General features: G+C 38.6%; 2 protein-coding genes across 2 annotated transcripts; both read right to left on the reverse strand.

The window, feature by feature from the left end:
- Positions 1-15,890: 15,890 nt before the first annotated feature.
- On the reverse strand, positions 15,891-16,632 carry LOC121994298 (auxin-responsive protein IAA33-like). Its single transcript, XM_042548383.1, has 2 exons — positions 16,157-16,632; positions 15,891-16,067 (listed from the first exon to the last, which is right to left on the reverse strand). The coding sequence occupies exons 1-2, from the start codon at positions 16,492-16,494 to the stop codon at positions 15,998-16,000; spliced, it is 408 nt and encodes a 135-aa protein (XP_042404317.1). The 5' UTR covers positions 16,495-16,632; the 3' UTR covers positions 15,891-15,997.
- Positions 16,633-17,564: 932 nt separating this feature from the next.
- On the reverse strand, positions 17,565-18,647 carry LOC121995133 (beta-1,3-galactosyltransferase pvg3-like). Its single transcript, XM_042548956.1, has 2 exons — positions 18,150-18,647; positions 17,565-17,995 (listed from the first exon to the last, which is right to left on the reverse strand). Exons 1-2 carry the CDS (start codon positions 18,645-18,647, stop codon positions 17,630-17,632), a joined length of 864 nt encoding a protein of 287 aa, XP_042404890.1. The 3' UTR covers positions 17,565-17,629.
- Positions 18,648-18,881: the final 234 nt, after the last annotated feature.

The following is an 18,881-nucleotide window of genomic DNA, read 5'->3' on the forward strand; positions in this document are numbered from 1 at the left end:
TCTGGTTGTCGGTCAAGAACTAGTTAAAACACCTACACTGGACTCAGCCCTGAGGACCCAACCTGTCTTTGCCTGACTATGAATTATACGGGGGTAGGCGTCAGGGCCATACGTAGAGACTGAGCTGCTTGAACTTAGATAACCTGAGCAGTAGGTAACCGGCTAGGGACTAGTTAAAGCATCTGCCCCGGACTCAGCCCTGAGGACCCGACCTGTCTTTGCCCGACCAGGAATTATATGAGGGTAGGCGCCAAGGCCATACGTAGAGACTAAACTGCCTGAGCTTAAATAACCTGAGCAGTAGGTAACTGGCCGGGGACTAGTTAAAACACTTGCCCCAGACTCAGCCCTAAGGACCCGACATGTCTTTGTTATTTTTGAACAACGCTTGAGCGGCGCCTTACCGAGATGCTTTGGGACCTTAACCATACGAATCTCACCAAGTCGGGGGCTCGCCCGCTCAGGTGCATTCCTTCAATACTTATCTCCTGCAACCGTATATTTTGGCATCCGGTATTTGTAACCACCGCTTGGCTAGAGATCATCATTATTACCGGCTTAAGGTCGCATGAGTTTCATCAATTGTACCTGGGTTTATAGCCTTTGCTTGGTTTAAATCGCAAGAGTTTATAGTCGCCGTTCGACTTGGGCAAGAGTTTATAGTCACCGTTCGACTTTTGATTGTCGTAGACATGGGTTTATAGCCGCTGCTCGATTGTTGATTTTCTCCGCAAGAGTTTATAGTCGTCACTCGACTATTATACTCACTGCTCCAAGATTTATAGTCACCTCTCGACTTTTGTGAATCTCATTCGAGTTTATAGCCACCGCTCGGCTAATGTTGTTATTCAACATTATAGGTTTTATAGTCATCGCTCGACTGTTTCTGATTCTCCTGAGTTTATAGCGGTCACTCAACTTTTTTTTAAATTCTGATCATAGGGTTTATAGTCGCTGCTCGACTTAACACATGGCAGATCGGCCAAATAGTCTCGGACACTTAGTTTTTTCCTTCATCATTCCCTGCATAACTAATACAAATGTTATGGCAGGTTACTTAACACATTCATGAACCTCTAGCCCATTCGGTACGGTTGAATATGATTTGCACTCCAGGGCCACTCAAGGGCTTGTCCATGTTCATCTTCCAGATAATATGCTCCCGACCTAAGCTTCTGAATCACCTTGTACTATCCTTCCCATGACACATCGAGCTTAGTGACGTCTCCGACCGACATTACTCTTTTCCAGACCAAATCCGCGACCTGGAATGACCTTGGAATTACTCGGCGATTGTAACTTTGCTTCATACGCTGTCGGTACGCCGTTAGCCGTACGGTCGCTTTATCCCGAGCTTCATTTACAAAGTCCAACTCTATCAATCATCGATCGGTGTTATCCTCGTCCTAGAGTGACACTTGGTCGGACTCTACTCCCACTTCGATTGGCACGACTGCCTCTCCCCCATAAACTAGTTGGGACGGGGTTATGTTGGTCGCCTCTCTAGGAGTAGTGCGATACGCCCATAGCATACTTGGGAGTTCGTCGACCCAGCTTCCTCCAACATGATCGAGCCAAGTGTGAAGCCCTCTGAGGATTTCGTGGTTGGTGACTTCTGCCTGGCCATTGCTTTGCGAATAGGCCACTGACGTGAATGATTGTGCAATGTCGTAACCCTTGCACCATTCTCTGAACCTTCGCCCAGAGAACTGCCTTCCATTGTCGGAGATGAGCCTGCGCAGATGCCGAATCGACACAAAATATTCTGCTATATGAATTTGATAACCGTATGTTCGGTTATCTTGGCGACCGACTCTACTCTACCTATTTCGAGAAGTAGTCGACAGCCACCAATAAGAATCACCTTTGCTCGGTCGCAAGGGGGAATGACCAACTATGTCCATGCTCCACTAGTCGAACGGCCAAAACACTGTCGACGCTTTCAGCTCGTCTGTAGGTCAGTGTGAGATATTCTGATACTTCTGGCAAGACAAGCAATTGGCCACTGTCTGAGCGACATCTACTTGAAGCCTAGGCCAGAAATATCTAGCCAACAGGATCTTGTGGACCAATGATCGGCCGCCCAGATGACTTCCGTACGATCCTTGGTGCACTTCTTATAAGACATTGTCGATATCATCCGATCTGACACACTTGAGCAGCGATCAGGAGAAAGTTTTCTTGTATAATTGATCGTCGATCAGCGTGAACCTCCCGACTCTCTTCTTGAACATATGTGCTTCCGTCTGATTAGCGAAATTGGTACCTGATCGGAGAAATTCGACAAAAGGCATCCTCCAGTCGCTCGGCAAGCCTCCTATGGTCGTCCTGTCGATGTGCGCCACCAATAGAACTTGTTTGATCAGCTTGTCAATGACAATCGAGCTCAAGGAGCTTGCTAACTTATCCAGCTCGTCAGCATATTGGTTGTCCGATTGGGGAACTTTCTAAATAATGACCTCCTTGAAGCCCGTCTTTAACTTCTTAAATGCCTCAGCATACAACTTAAGCCGAGCATTATTTATCTCGAAGGTTCTCGTCAGTTGCTGGGCTGCCAACTAGGAATCTGAATGGATGAGGACCCTTGTGGCTCCCACGTGTCGAGCTGCTTGTAGGCCATCTATCAGAGCCTCATATTCATCCTCGTTGTTGGTGGCCCGATAGTCTAGCCGCACGGAGAGCTGCATTCTGTCCTCCCGCGGTGATATCAACAAGATCCATCTCACAGCCTTGCCGAGTGGACGAACCATCCACGTATATCCTCCATGTCGCCTCCGGCTCTATATTCTGGACCTCCATGACAAAATTGGCTAAGGCTTGAGCTTTTATCTCCATTCGGGGCTAGTATTGTATATCGAAACTAATTTTACATTGCATGCTGCCTTATTATGAACGATCAGTGATTTTCTAGCATACTCATTGTTGTAGGGATGGAACACGGTTGGTAAATTAGCATGCACACATTGCATGATAGAGTCCGATGCATTTTCATTACCTTGCAGTGGGAAGGTATCTTGGTTTGATAATCACCGTAAATTTTTACCAATTGATCACTCTTTTAGGCAAAATAAGAAAAATTTTCTAAAGAATATTATAATTAGAAAACCTCCCAACAGTTCATGCTTCAGGTGAACAAATCATTAAACAAATAGATATTTATGGATTTCTCCCAGTATCTCAGTCTAATTCTGATGAGATAAATAAATATCTTATTAGAATGTGCAAGTGTGGTTGGAAGAAAATGAGCATTTTCTGGGAGCTGCCTTATTGGAAGTATTTGAATGCGCTGGAATTCCGTTTTGTTTCAATTTCCCTTGTACAAAAATTGTACAAGTACAAAACTTTTCCTAGCCCGCATGTTCGATCAGACATGTGTTTGATCAATCAAGCAAGTACTTGACGGATCAAAGTACACCTTGATCGAAGCACAAGATTGCTGGCCTCTTGTATTGTTATTCAGGATCGATACAAAGAAAACTAAACTAATTACACAGCAAAATTAAAGAACTAGTTGTACCTTTCCTTTGTAGCCAAATACCTCTTGATCTTCTGCTGTATTCCTCTCCTCTTCTTGGACGTCGTGTGGGCGACGATCTACCAAGACAACAAACACCCTTCCCCTCTTTTCTTCCAAACCGCCGACCACCAAGAGAAGCTCTAGGATGGGGCGTCTTCTCCTCTTCTTCCTCTTTTCCAAGCTGCCGCCCACCAAGGAAAGCAAGTGGCACCGGCCCTAGCAAGGAAGAGGCGCCGGCCCCTAGCAAGAAGAAGAGGCGCCGACCCTAGCAAGGAGAATTATGGAAAATTAGGTTTTAGGGGACGCCACCTACTCCCTTTTATATCCCTTGCCACCGGCCCTAGGAAGGTGAGATAAAACCAAATCATGAATGGATAGACGCGAGGCTTTATATAGAGGCTACAACAGGGACCTAGAGGAGGAATTGGTTTAGGCCTCCTGATGGGCTTGGGCTTCCTGTGTTCGGCCTAAACACTCAACTCAAGTCTATCAATAATAATCCATACCACTAAAGGGTTATTATTGAACTACCGCACCAATCCCATATTACAATATGGGTTCCTTCTTATCATGAGTGTGTTAATCTCCCTATGCTTAAGATATCGTATGTCCGTTAATCTCCCATATTACAACTCAATTAATTAATATTTGATTCCAAGAGTAGTATCACTCAACTTTATTATCATGTCGGACTAAGTCCACCTGCAAGGTTTACATGATAATCCTTATGAGCTCCTCAAGGGGACATCATCAGCCTAAATAATTAGGACACGAATTCCTTCTATAATCAACAACACACTATATAAACAGTACTATCTCCCAACTCATCGAGCCTATTGATTTAACGAATAAATCTCACTCATTGATAGGTTAAAGAAATAAATACTAAGTATACATGCTTGTTATTATATAGGGATTAAGATGGTGCATATCCATAATAATAGAGATTTTGTTCTTTTATGTAGTCAGTACAAATCAAACAACCTTAAACAGTCATGCTCAACACACACATAGTGTACTAGTGTAATTTTATAGTCAAGACAGACTAATACCAAATTACACTACAACCGTTCCAATAGTTTGTCCCAATCCATCTTGGTGTTGAGCTACTATTTATAATTTATAAGGAATCGATAACATGATCTCCTGTGTGGCATCACACACCATGTTATCTATAATATAAATTAAATGGACAACTGCATTGACATATATATAAATATAAAATGCAAACATTTGACCAAAGTGATTCTCATTTCAAAATATTTCAAAACAGATGTTCATACAAAAGCTAGGCTTATAGTATACATCCCAACAATATTTACTCATTCAACATAATATAGATGTGATGCATATTGTGAAAAATTTCTTTGATAATATCTTTAACACTGTAATGAATATGCCTGGAAGAGTTAAGGACACTACAAAATCACGTGAGGAATTAAAAGAACTAGTCAATAGACTAGAGTTGCATCAGAATGAAACAACCAATAAGTTTCCAAAAGCTTGTTATACATTGGACAAAGATGGTAAACAAGTTTTATGTAGTTGGTTGAAAGAAATCAAATTCCCAGATGGATATGCTTCGAATATGGCTCGATGTGTTGATATGAATAAGTTAAAGATATTTGAAATAAAGAGTTATGACTGTCACATGTTCATGCAAAGACTTATTCTAATAGCCTTTCATGATTTACTTTCCAATAATATTTGGAAAGCACTTACGGAGTTGAGTCTGTTTTTGAGAGATATGACAACGAGGTGTATTATGACAGTCGATATGCTTTGGTTAGAAACAGATATTCCTCTCATACTCTGTAAGCTGGAGCGTATATTTCCACCTAATTTTTTTGATTCAATGGAATATCTACCAGTACATTTACCATATGAGGTATGAATAACTAGTCATGTGTAGTACAGATGGATGTATCCATTTGAATGATTTTTGAGAAAATTAAAGAAAAATGTTCGTAACAAAGCAAAAGTTGAGGGGCCAATATATAATGTTTATCTAGTTGAGAAAGCATCTTCCTTCTACTCCTATTATCTTGCTGATAATGTTAAAACCAAACATCGCATGTGTTGGATCGAGTCACATGTGAGGGGGGATGAATCACATGATTTTTTTTTAAAAAAAAAAACTTGTCTTTTCTTTTTATACTTAAAAGCAAAGTACGCAGTAGAAAATACAAAAGTAAAAAAACACAAGTTAGAAGATAAAATTAGACATAGTTGGGTTACTTGGTTCGGAGCTTTTGGCGATTCCTACTCCAAGATCCAGGTCTCACAGACCTATCGACTGGTAATTCACTAAACAACCTCTTCCGGTACCCCCAGAAAAGGAAATTGAGTACAAAGAAAGACAGAACAAGTGTAATATACTACACTTGTCCTTTTTGCAGATAAGTAACTACACAAATTATAAGTTCGTTACCCAACACCTCCAAAGATTGTCAGCTTAGGCTCGGTGTTGGTTGGCTCCTCGGTAGTAGTCGGGCTTAACAACATCGTAGCAAAGTCACAGCAGGAAGCCGAAGCAATTGGAACCTCAAATAGACGTGTAGAAGCTCGTATGAAAGTTGTTCTTGAAGCTTAAATCGAGAATCCCTTATAAGGGTTGGGGAAGGCACCTTTAGAGGCCTTGAAGGCACCTCTAATGCAGCAATTCTGATCCCAAACAAGTTGGCCTTTATCCACGACGAAGTCTAAACTTTATCCTGCGAAGGCACCTTCTATGCACTGAATGTGCCTTCTATAAATAGTGTCAAGGCACCTTCCACTACTTGAAGGCGTCTTCCATCCCCTGGAAGGCGCCTCGGGTACTGTTCACCCGAGGGTTTTTGCGCTCTTCTTGCCCTACAAAGTGTGTTAGTCCAATAAACCAAATAATAACCTGCAAGATAAGTGTTAGCACAATCATACTGAGTAGTAATTAGATCCTGTCTCCTCAAGACCAGCATCTAGTTAAGGTCTCAGTTTAGGGATTCGAAATTGACTAATCTGTTGACTAACCTCTTAACCCACCAGGTCTTCATGCTAGTTGTTAGGTCCGCGGACCCAACTGGACTTATGTCGGTTGTCAGGTCTCAATGACCCAATCAGACTTTCTGCCAGATATCAGGTCGACCCATTGACCTATATGGATTTCATACCAGCTATCCGATCTCTCGAACCTAGCTAGATTTCAACCTAATATCAGGTCCTTCAGACTCATCAATTCCTATACACTTGGTAAAGTACTTAATACATAAATACACCTAACTTAACTCATTTGTTATGCATCAAAACCTGAGTTAGACCATTAGTGCAAATTGCACCAACAACAAGTGTCTTAGAAATTCTAATGATGCTCATAATATAGACCCATCAATGCTTTCTATTTTTAAATTTTCTGGTAAACCAATAGGTGTTAGAATGTATACTAAAAGTCTAGCTTTTGTAAACATTTATTTATGAAATAAATGAATCACACTGGTCAAATGTCTACATTTTATTTGTTAAGTGTAGTTGTTCAATTAATTTATATTGTAGATAACATGGTGTGTGGTGTCACACACAGAAGATCATGTTATCAGTTCTTTATAAATTATAAATAGTTGTATACGACTAAGATGGAAAGGAACAAACCATTGGAATAGTTGTAGTGTAATTAGATATTAGTTTATCTTGACTAATAAATTACACTAGTACACTCTAAGTGTATTGAGTAGGACCATTTTAGGTAAGTTCTTTTTATACTAACTTAATAAAAGAACTAGACCTTAGTTATTATGAAATGGTGTGCTCTTAATCCTAATATAATAACAAGCACATATATTTAATATTTATTTCTTTAACTTATCAAAAGGTGAGATTTAGTTCGATAAATCAATAGGCCCGATAAGTTGGGAAATGATATTACTTATAGTGTGTGTTGTTGATTATAGAAGGAATCTGTGTCCTAGTTATCTAGTTTAAGAATGTCCCCAAGAGGAGCTCATAAGGATTGTCATGTTAAACCCTGTAGGTGGACTTAGTCTAACATGACAATGAAGTTGAGTGGTACTACTTTTGGAGCTAGATATTAATTAAGTGAGTTGTCAGTAACTTACTTAATTAGTGGGCATTCGTTATCTTAAACACAGGGAGACTAACACACTCATATATGAAAGAGCCCATAATGTAATTTGTGATTGGTGCGGTAGTGCAATAATAACTTTCTAGTGGAATGAGTTATTATTGATGAACTTGAGTTGTGTGTTCGGGGCGAACACATGATACTCAAGCTCATCGGAAGGCCAAAATCAATTTCTCCTCTAGGTCCCTGTCGTAGCCTCATTAAAGCTTCAAGTCCACCCATATAAAGTCCTTCTTGGTGTCCAAGAAGAGGCCGGCCCATGGCTTGGTGACCAAGCCAAAGGGGTCGGCCAATCTCCTTCACAAAGGGGTCGGCCCTTTGCTTGGTGTCCAAGCAAAGAGGGGACGACCATAATATGTTAAATTAGGAGGGGTATTTTGAATTTTTAAAATCTTCTCTTTGTAGAAAACTACAAGTTTTAAAAGAGAGATTTTAAAATATAAAATTTTCCTTATTTTAATTAGGCCACATGGTTTAAAATAAAATTTAAAAATTTTAAAACTTTCCTTTTTTAACCGTCCTCATGGTTTTTAGAAAAAAGGAAGAGAAATTTTAAAATTGAAATTTTCTAATTTTGTAACCATGTTAAAAAAAGAAAATTTTAGAAGAGAAGTTTTAAATTTTAAAACTTGGTCTTAATTTTTTAAAACTTTCCTTTTTTAACATCCACAATAGGTAAGAGAGCTTGTAAAATTTTATAAGAGGATTTCTTCTTTTATAAAATTTTATAAAAATAATTTCTCTCCTTGATGATGTGGCCGGCCACCCTTGCTTGGTGCCCAAGCAAGGGGCCGGCCAAAATTAAATCATCATTCAATCTATGATTGATGATTGATTCAATCTATGATTGATGATTGATTCAATCAAGAGGAAAGAAAAGGAAAAATAAAAGGGGAAAAGGAAAAACAAGAGGAAGATTTTAATTTTTGTAAAAAGTCTTTCCTTATTTGCCTTGGGCAAGTAATATAAAAGAAGGGGAGGAGAGGCCTCATGACACAACAATTCTTATTCTCTTGGTGGAGTTCCTCATTGTGCCCGGCCCTCTCTCCCTCTCTTTTCCCTTTGCTCTCTTTTGCTCCTTGGTGGTGGTGGTGGCCGAAACTTAGAGAAGGAGGAGAAGTTCTTTGGGTGGTGTTCATCTTGGAGCATCGTCGCCCACACGACGTCCAAGAGGAGGCGAGGAATACGGCAGAAGATCTTGAGGTTATTAGCTTACGAAAAAGAGGTATAACTAGTAATTTTCTTCCGCATCATGCTAGTTATTTTTCTTTGTATGAATTACAAACACAAGAGGCATTAGATTCTAGTTTTTCGGATTTGTTTCGAAGTTGTGTTTTTTTTTGTTTTTCGAATTTGTGATTCGATTGTTCCTTTTGGTTAAACCTAGAGTTATATAAGGAAATTAAATATTAGCTTTTCTTAAAAGGCTTTGTCTAGACAGTGGTGGATGCTCCCATACCCAAGAAGGTCATGTGCCTCGCCATGCAGTCCTAGAAGCTAATTTTGGAAATTAATATTTAATTAAATTTATAACATAGGCTAATTTGGATCAATAGTGTTAAGTTCCGCTTGCGATCCTAATCTAAACCATTAAAAACAGATAAGTTAAATTTGGAATCAATAATGTTAAGTTCCGTTTGTGATTCCTAATTTAACTTCTAAAGAACACAATAGGTTGTTTAGGAAAGGTTCGACACTTGTACAAAATTTTTGTACAGTGGAACCAGTACGATCTTCCTAAGACCAACCAACAATAGGTACATCTGTTTCTAGATGGTTAATTCAACAAGAATATCATGCTACAAGAACATACATACTCTTAAACTATGATGAGGTCAAATCATACATAAAGTAAGTTGACTTTTCTAATAAAAAATTTATCACGTTATATTTGTTTGCTTGATATCCTAATTGTCTTAAAATTACCTTCTTTAACAGCTTGTATGAACAACAATTATATCTACAAAATCCATCAATGAGTGCAAGTGAGATAGCTGAAAAGTTAGTGACCAAATTTACATTATAGTTTCAAATATATGTAAGTTAGAGAAATTTCCATAATTCTTCATTAAATTAAGTTCGGTCTTAATTTATATCATAACTATTCTGATAGGTGAAAGACCATAGAAAACAAATGTGCAAGATGATAGAATATTGAATCTTACATCAGAACCCCTCCGTTAAATAATGGTCTACTCTGATAACTATGTTAATGATTTCAAATTCCACGTGACACAATGAGATTCACGAAAATTAACTTATAATTATGATGTTTGCGTTAAAGGATCTATCGACAATAATAACAATGAGTTTGATTACTATGGTAGACTTGAGGAAATCATAGAGGTTGAATATCCTGCATTACCTATAAAAAGGTGTGTGTTGTTCAAATATTCATGGTATGATCCAACTTCAAGAATAAGTATCAGAATATATCCAAATTATAATTTAGTTAAGTGATGTGCATAAATATTATGATTGTTTATGCATGTTTTAACGTACATTCACTTGCTTTATACGTATATATTCTTTATATGATCGTCTCTTTTATCATATACTCATCATAAATACTTTTTTGTTCGGATATCTGCTCTTTGTTTGGTTTTATGTTAATAGGGACAACTTTTGGAGCAAAAACAGTGATTATCGACGCACCGGAACGAGGCAGAGAACACGGACGACGTGCAACTCTGCATGGCCGTGTGGCCAAACAGAAGAAGGGAAGTGCACGACCGTGCAACTCTTGCACGATCATGCAGCCAACCAGAGACATATCTTTGCATGGGCGTGCAATCCTGCACGGTCGTGCCCCCCACGACCGAAGCCAAGCAAGAAACGGTCGTGCAATCTTGCACGGTCGTGTCCCAGGAGCCGAGCCCCATATCCACACGGTCGTGCCAATTGGCACGGCCGTACAGCACGGCCAGAGGCAGAAAAGGGCACACCCGTGCCATATTGGCACAGTCATGCCCTAGCCTATAAAAGGGTTCTAACCCTTCTCCTCGAGGGGGAGTGAGCCGTAGGTGAGCCGTCAAAGGGAGAATCATCTTGGTGTCGTTCCACGCCGTCCAGGACCTCCGTCCAGCGATCCTTCATCACCACATCAACTCCAGAAGCAAAGGATTAGATCCGAAGATCACTCGTCGTCGTTGGATAAACATCTTTTCTCTTCCTCTCTTCGTGTTTGAGAATTGTATGCTTAATTACATTATGTCTTCGGATTTTTCTCCAGCGTCTATAGAGTAGATTCCTTGTTCTAGTATTAGGGAATAGTTGTGGATTGGTTTTGATGTAAGACTCATATTTACGCCTCTATTCATTGGATGATTTCACTTGCTTTGTTTCAACTATTATGCATGCATGTTACGTATTAATTGATCGTGTAGGAATTGTTAACCTCGTAGAGAGAGTATCTTAGATCGTACACCCGAGGGGCCCTAGTGACAGGGGTAACCCGTTCACGGACATCTAGGGTACTTCCTTGAAAGGGGATGCAACTTCTACACAAGGAAGTAAGAGACCAAACTAAGCTCCTTATTTTTATCCTTAATGATACCAATTAGAGTTGCGTTCTTGTGATCTACCGAGGCGCCCTAGTGACAGGGGTTAACCGTAATAGGATTTTATAGGGATCTTCTTTATTTGGTACTTAAGGATAGTTGCTTTAGCTTCCGACGAATGCATGTTGATGGACAATTGAGTAAAGGATAGAATATGATACATCAAGACCACTACAATGAAACTGAACTCCTAGAACTCTTCACGAACCAAGTTAATTGCTTCTTCTTTGCTAGTTCTCGTTTCCATTTCCCAATCTCTTTTCTTTAGATAACTTACAACCATCGATAGTTTAGCTAATCATAAGTGAACCCTTGCTAGTGCTTATAACCAGTCCTCGTGGAATCGATAATCTTTATTACTTACGACGAATCCGTGCACTTGGTGAATCGTAACATTAAGGTTAATGCAAACAGAAGGTTCAATAAGTTTGAACCTTTCATTTTTAGGATACAAGTGGGTTAAGTTTTTTTATCTTGAATATCCTACGAAGAAAAGAAGATCTACTGAATGGTTGTTTGTGTTGGAAACACATTGGCCGACTAGAAGGGGGGTTGACAGCCCTGCATAAAATCAAAACACAACCCTTCTCGGACTTTTTAAAGTAACACTTGCATATAATTAAAAGCAATAAACTAAAAGGAAGAGGCACAGGAGTTTACTTGGTTACAACCGGGGAGGTTGTTAATCCAAGGAGTGAATCGCACTAGTATCTCCTTTAGGTGGAGAAGCCTCTTACAGCAATAACGTATAAGAAATAAGAAGCTAAACTAGAAATGGAAGCACACAAGTGTTGTATTGCTAATTCTTGAATGAGTAAAAAGCTTATGGACCAAGGCTGTATTTATAGCGTTGGTCGGGGTGCCTGGAGGGTTCCAGGTGCCTGGGAGGGGGATAAAATTTTATCTCCTATGCAACGGATCGCGGTCAAACACTATCCGATCAAAATTAGGTTCCAAGCGCTCGGAATCGCTCCGGGCGTCCGGAATGGTTCCGGGCACTCCGACCACCAAAGTCAACTTAGTTGACTTTTGGTTCGGGCCCTCTGCTCCGGTGCTGCTCGCCTCGGTCCGAGTCTTCCGCTCCGGCTCCGCTCGCTTGGATGATTTCATCCAACCAAAATAAGACTCACCCGAACCCAATTTCGGCCTTCTCGAGTAACCTTTCGCTCCGGCTTCTCATCCCTCGGAAACGCCGGGTGCTTCCTTCTCGTCCGCTCACGTACTCTTCCGCAGCACCTCGTCCCTCGGACGCACCAAGCCCGTCAGCTCTCTCTCCCGTGTCGTCCTTCTCGCTAACTGCGTCTTTTGCTCAACTCCCTATGCTCCTAAGCTCCTGCACACTTAGACACAAGGTTAAAACACCACAAGACCTAACTTAACTTGTTGATCACATCAAAACAACCTTGGGGTTCCAACAGTTTGTTTGTCGAATGAAGCCTCATTCGACCATAGACATGTCGAATATCATCACTGCTCAAAACCATGATGCATTTCAAAATGACGAAATAGAGAGATATTCAGTTGATTCACAACTCCAATATACATCACCATTACTTGTAAATGTTAATGTCACTTACGAGGAGATAGATGATGGAGAGATATCCTGCAGTGAGGATCTTGTTGAACTAATAGAGTCTAGCGACGATAACTTAGAAATTGTTAATGTTGAGTAGAAATGCTTCTAGAGTCTAGCATTGATTAAATTTTAGCATTATTGTTCATCAAGTAAGTTATGCTTCAACATGTTTTGTACTTAATTATCATGTTAGTAAACTTTATTATGATGTGCTGTAATGTTATTTTATAGATATTATATATCATGGCAGACCATCCAGCACCACTCCGTGGATCTACAGTGCTTAGGGTTGTTGGAGAGTTGTTATATTTTTTTTATTATTAGTAATTCAAGTTTTTTATTTATAACATATATCTTATGTCTTAATATTTTTTATATGCAGGTTTACTCTTAATGGTCATCAAGTAGCGACATATATGAGCAGGAAATTTAAAGAAAGAATCTGCATTTCTGGTACTACATGGAGGCATATAGACTAGGAGGCCAAGGATTTTTATTATAATAAATTTGTGATAAGTAAATTGAATATGTACAATATATTTATCCTTTAATATACTAAATTTCTAATTTTTAATTACAGAAAAAATATACATTGGTAGATAGAGACGAGCTAGAATTTGTAGCGACTTGGAATATTTATTATGCTAAATTGTACAAAGACCTCTTATATTATATAAAAAGGAATGGCACAAGCTCAACTTATGTATCCGACAAAATCTGGGATGCATGGACAGCCACTTGGTCTACAGAGAGATGGTAGGCAAAGACGTTAAAAGCTCAAGAAAATAGGAATACGGAGCCAGGTGGCCCAAGTACTGGATCCACTAGGCATACATCAGGATCTCGATCCATTATTGAGCACGCTATGGATCTGGTGAGTTTAATTTAAAGTTATATAAATCAAATTTGAATTTATTAACAAACTTATATAATTTTGGCCCAACTTATTTGTGTATGCAGGAGTGTTCTTTAAAAAGACAATTCTCAAGACTCACCAGAAAAAAGATGACACATATGTTGATCTTCGATCCAAGAACATTTGGTTTGAATTATTAACTTTATTATATTTAATCATTAATAATGATTAATTAGCTTTAGTAATTGTGTACAAGATATAAATCGTATAATTTTTTTCTACACAGGAGGAAATGACAAGTAGGGTGGCTCAGACATCTCAGCCACCGGTAGAGGGAGGGAAGTCACAGGATCTATCCACGCAGCAAATAAATAATATTTATTATGATGTTGTAGGTAGAAGGACAAAGAGCTTCTCCCTCTACAGCCTTGGCTCCTAGGCTAAGGTGATATTTAATCGCTTAAGGATTCTTAGGGGTTATGCTAGTTCTTCTTATTCTTATTCTTCTTCTAAGGTTGAGTCATTAAGAAAAGAAAATTAAGAATTGAAGACTCAAATGACTACGATGGATCAGAAGTGGGAAGAGAGGTGGGCTGCTCAGGAGTAGACATTGGCCCAAATGCGAGCAGTCATTACTAGATGGGACCAGTCATAGCAACCCCAGTCATAGCATAGTATTGAGTCACAGGAGACTCGAAACCCATTAGACATTGCTGATGATTAGATTTTTCTGAGGTATGTTCAACTACAACTTGATTTGTTTTAAATTTATCATACAATAATTAAGTAAAATATATTTATTCTATTTGGATATTATTAGATATTTATCTTAATTAAATTATATTATATTTTTTTTCAGAAATTTGTATTGATACATTCACCATCATCACCATCATTAGATATCTAAAATATAATCCAGGTACTTTTTGTACATGCAAAAGTATTTATATATTATAATTTTGAGTTATATATTATATTTGCATCGATTCATTTTGATCATAATCTCTTGTATTTGACTTTTATAGGATTATATTTGGATATATGTGTAGAAGATGTATCACGCTAAGTATTTTGGATATTTTGTATTTGTCTTTTACTTGTCATTTACTTTTGGATAGTTATGATTATGAGTATTTTGTATTTGGATAGTTATGCTTATATTTTGTACTGAATTTTAGAGATTTGAACAGTTATGGTTGTGCTTTGTATTGAATTTTGGATAGTTTGATTGTTTGTATGTTGTGAGTATATTGTATATGTGAGTATGTTGTATGGATTGTGATTTATGTGTAGATTGTTGGTGTTGTCATCATTTGTGATGATTTTTATTGATATGAAAATTGTATACAGGATACGTTTAAATAAGAGGGGGTTTTTTAAAAATTTTATTAAATTTTACTGACGAAAATCACGATTCCATCGGCAAAATATCGAATTGCACAGTAAATTTTTGATATAATACCGACTGAATTAACGATTCAGTCGGTAATTTTACCGACTGAATTTGATTCAGTCAATAAATTCCATTACCCATCGTTTGCTCTATGCCGACAAGACAATTGTTCTATCGTTATAATTTATTGACGGAATATAAATTTCTGTCGGTGAATACCAACTGAATATATATCATTTCCATCGGTGGATTATATTTTCGACGCAATTACTTTCAATATCACAATTTACCTCCTCCGTATTGACCTTGGGATGGGTTTACGGAGGCGCTGGGGGCGAGCGTATTCACCTTTTGCCACACTAGCTCGTGATTACCTAATCTTTGTGCTTCTAAAATACTCATAATTAAGCCCTATCTTGTTCCGTATCTCATCTTTGATGTACAAAAGCTTCAAAATAAATGATGAGTTGATAAACTTTTAATCAAGGGGAAGGTTATGTTGTTTATATATGGATTAACAGATGATTAATAAATAAAATTAAGTTGCTGTCAATTCAATTTTTAAAACCATCTTTCTCCATAGATTTTTTTATAATTTTTTTTCAATTATATCTTTTTCAAAATAAATATTTTCCCTCTGAAAGTCCATTTGCAATTATTAATATAATTGCGAATAACTTTTTAAAAAATGAGAATTTGGGAAAGTGAAAGCCTTGCTACTGAATAATTTCTCTATAACCAATCAGGCATTCTTAAATACATAAATAATGCTGTACACAAAACAAATCTATATGGGAGATAAAGTATTAATCTTATTTTCTAATTAAGTAGAAACTTGAAAAAAAAAATAGTGAAAAATAAAAGACTTATCGAATGCATTTTAATTTTCTCAATTACTATAAGCAAATAAGCATCATACATAGAAGAGATGATTCATAAATAAAATATATACAGTCGAATTAGAAACTCTTCCTTTGTATTTCAATGCTTCCCACGACTACTTCTCTTTGCAGGGATAATTCGTATTCTCTTGGCCACCCTTACGAAATCACTAAAAGAAACCATAATTTCACCATTTACCAAATCAAATCTTCGATTGATATAAAGATATATTTAACAAAATGAGAATTAACGACTCACTTCCATTGAAGATCCCCGACAAGGAGAAGGTCATCCTCCATGTCCTCATATGCCACCACATGGCCAGGGACTGCGTTGGAGAGGTCAAGCCGCCCTTCCTTCTCTTCGTGCCCATGGCCGTAGCTCTCGTTCACGTCCACGACGAACATACGGTGCAAAGCCTCGGCCAAGCTCTCGTAACCCGAGTGTTCGTGTAGGCGAATGCGGTGGCAGATGCATCGCCCCTCGAGGACGACAGTCACCGGGGGGACGATCTTCGAGGCGACATCGTCGGCGGCGGCGGCGGCCGATAAGCTCAGTTGCGCATCATGCATGCTGTGCCCCTCGTGCCTGCTCATTGCCTTAGTTAGTTAATTAGCTAGCTCTCGCGGTGAGAACGAATTATTTGGACGAAACTGATAGTGCAACTCAAGGAGCAGCGTGAGAGCTGCGAGAGAGAGGGAGATGAGGTAGAGGAAAGTGAAGGGGGGCTGAGATTGAGGAGGCTAAGGGGTGATGCCACATGTCAAGGCTTTAAAGAAGCGAACAGGGGGGGCATTGGCATGGTGTGAGAAGGAAAGGTAAATGTGTTGTGTGTTGACGTTTGATGTTGCTTTTTTGATGGGCAATAATTAATGAGGCCGGAAAGAGGCTGAATGATTTTGGAGGTGAAGAATGATTTCGCACCTCATATGCTTCTGGAAAAATCCAAATTGTAATATCGTGGCATGAAGAGGTATACGTTCGTCTCTAATGTCCACATTAATTTATCCTAAGGCCGGCTATTAATTTTTAGAATAATAATTAATAAATAAAGAAGATACAGACCTGATAAATTCATCCGAAGGGATGAGAGAGTTATTTTATCTGGTTGAAAATAAACCCTGCGAAAATGGTTTTTATGTTGCAAATCTGCATCCGACAGAGTACGTACCTACTCGATTAGGTCTGCTGCAAGTTGCTATGCGCTGGTGGGGTACTGCACAGTGCCCAAAGGACTTTTCCTTTGGAAGGTCTTGCAAGATGGTACTCTCTGACAGGAGGGGATTAACACAAAAGGAAAGAGATGTCGGTGAACAAAGTACCGGATGAAAAGAATTTTGTATCGGCGATAGGTAATAAAATTGTAATATGTCGCTCCGGGATAATTAATTAAGCAGTGATAGGGCGTCCTTTTATTTTATTTTATTTTTATTTTTTTTAAATAAATGAGCGGTTGCTTGACCCATCATTCTCATAATTAATCAAATCTGATATTAACTATAAAAAAAATTATAATATGTAATGAAGATTTGTTATGATGCATCTTTCGTATGTTTTTTTTTTTCTATTTTGATAATTAATTATGAAGATAGACGACGCGAGCATGAAGAAGTAGTAGGTGAGTTTAGAGAAAGGTAGTTCAAAATGTGTTAAGTAAGACATGATAAAAGGTGATAATTTGAATTCTTCTCAATAGAATAGAATGCTCAAATTAAAGGTGTAATTAAATATCTATAGGGGGTATTTAGAAGGCTTAACGAGGCCGTTAGTGACGTTGAAGTAGCGCAGCGTTTTGGCCCAGCGAGTTGCGTCCTTGAGCTTGTGCACCGCCAGGGTATCGGGAATGAAGTCGTGGCGAAACCATTCAAATGGCTCCTCCGGAAAGTCGTACATTCTCGGCTTCACGTCGATCTTGTTTTTTCCCCGTCCACCGGCCTCGAGCCACTTGGCCGTGACGACGTCCTCGGGTCCAGCCGTGTGGTTCCGAACCATCTCTGACCTCGAGATCCATTCCACCATGTCCCACGATAATATATAGCCCATTCCCGACATGAACTCGACCGTTTCCACATGTGGGACTAAAAGTCCTAAGTACACCTGTTCATATTGAAGATATATGCCATTAAGTAAGCCTTTTAATTAGAAAGTAAATAAAATATTATTATTTCATCGATCAAATACAAAAAAAAATGCCTAATTATTCCTATGATTTATTTCAATTTCGCCCATAAAAAAAAAGAATTATAGATACCTCTTCCTTGGGTGCTTTGATGAGTGTTTGGATCAAGTTATCGAGTCGAAAGTAAGTGTCATCGTCGGTCTTCACCACGTAGTCGTACTTACCCTTGCCAAACATAGAGGGAAGGCTAGAGAAATAGGTGTACATCTTTCCCTCGTTCATGTTCTCGGTGCAATTGAGGATGATGATATCGTTGAACACCATAATTTCCATCGCCACTAGCACCCGCTCCTCCTCTGTGCTCAAATTGCAAAATACAAATCGAACATCGACGGAATTACCTTCGTTGATGTTCGAGTGTTGGAGAAGGTAGGCATTGCGGACTATGCTACGCCGCTCGTAGGCATTAGGTACGGTGATGACACTGAGGAGCACATGAACATTAGGGAGTAACGGTACAAAGGATATTGTATCGACTAACTCAAAGGATATTGTGTGAAAGTCCTTGAGATGGATGGCAAGGTAAAAAATGAAGAAAATGACTAGACCAGAGATGAGCTTCCCCTTCATGGTTGATTCTAAGAAATGCCAATGAAGAAAAAGGAAAATTAGTAATATAAATAAAATCAATTTCAACGGTCTTAAATTTTTATTAAATTATTATTTTATTTAATTATATGGTATTAATAGTATTCTAAAATAATCAATTTCTTGGGTCTACTCATTTCTTTAAATATTGGTAATTATTAATTGTAAATATTTTATAAATAAACATATTACTTACTATAATCGCTTTAATACGGT

The sequence above is a fragment of the Zingiber officinale genome, chromosome 6A, assembly GCF_018446385.1.
Source record: "Zingiber officinale cultivar Zhangliang chromosome 6A, Zo_v1.1, whole genome shotgun sequence".
Lineage (NCBI taxonomy): Eukaryota > Viridiplantae > Streptophyta > Magnoliopsida > Zingiberales > Zingiberaceae > Zingiber > Zingiber officinale.

What these genes read in the sequence shown, in the direction of transcription:
- LOC121994298 (XM_042548383.1), bottom strand. Translation starts at nt 16,494, where the DNA reads ATGAGCAGGCACGAGGGGCACAGCATGCATGATGCGCAACTGAGCTTA. An exon ending in GTCGGGGATCTTCAATGGAA is followed by an intron (nt 16,068 to 16,156) that starts GTGAGTCGTTAA and finishes GGTTTCTTTTAG; the next exon opens with TGATTTCGTAAGGGTGGCCA.
- LOC121995133 (XM_042548956.1), bottom strand. Translation starts at nt 18,647, where the DNA reads ATGAAGGGGAAGCTCATCTCTGGTCTAGTCATTTTCTTCATTTTTTAC. An exon ending in TCAAAGCACCCAAGGAAGAG is followed by an intron (nt 17,996 to 18,149) that starts GTATCTATAATT and finishes CAATATGAACAG; the next exon opens with GTGTACTTAGGACTTTTAGT.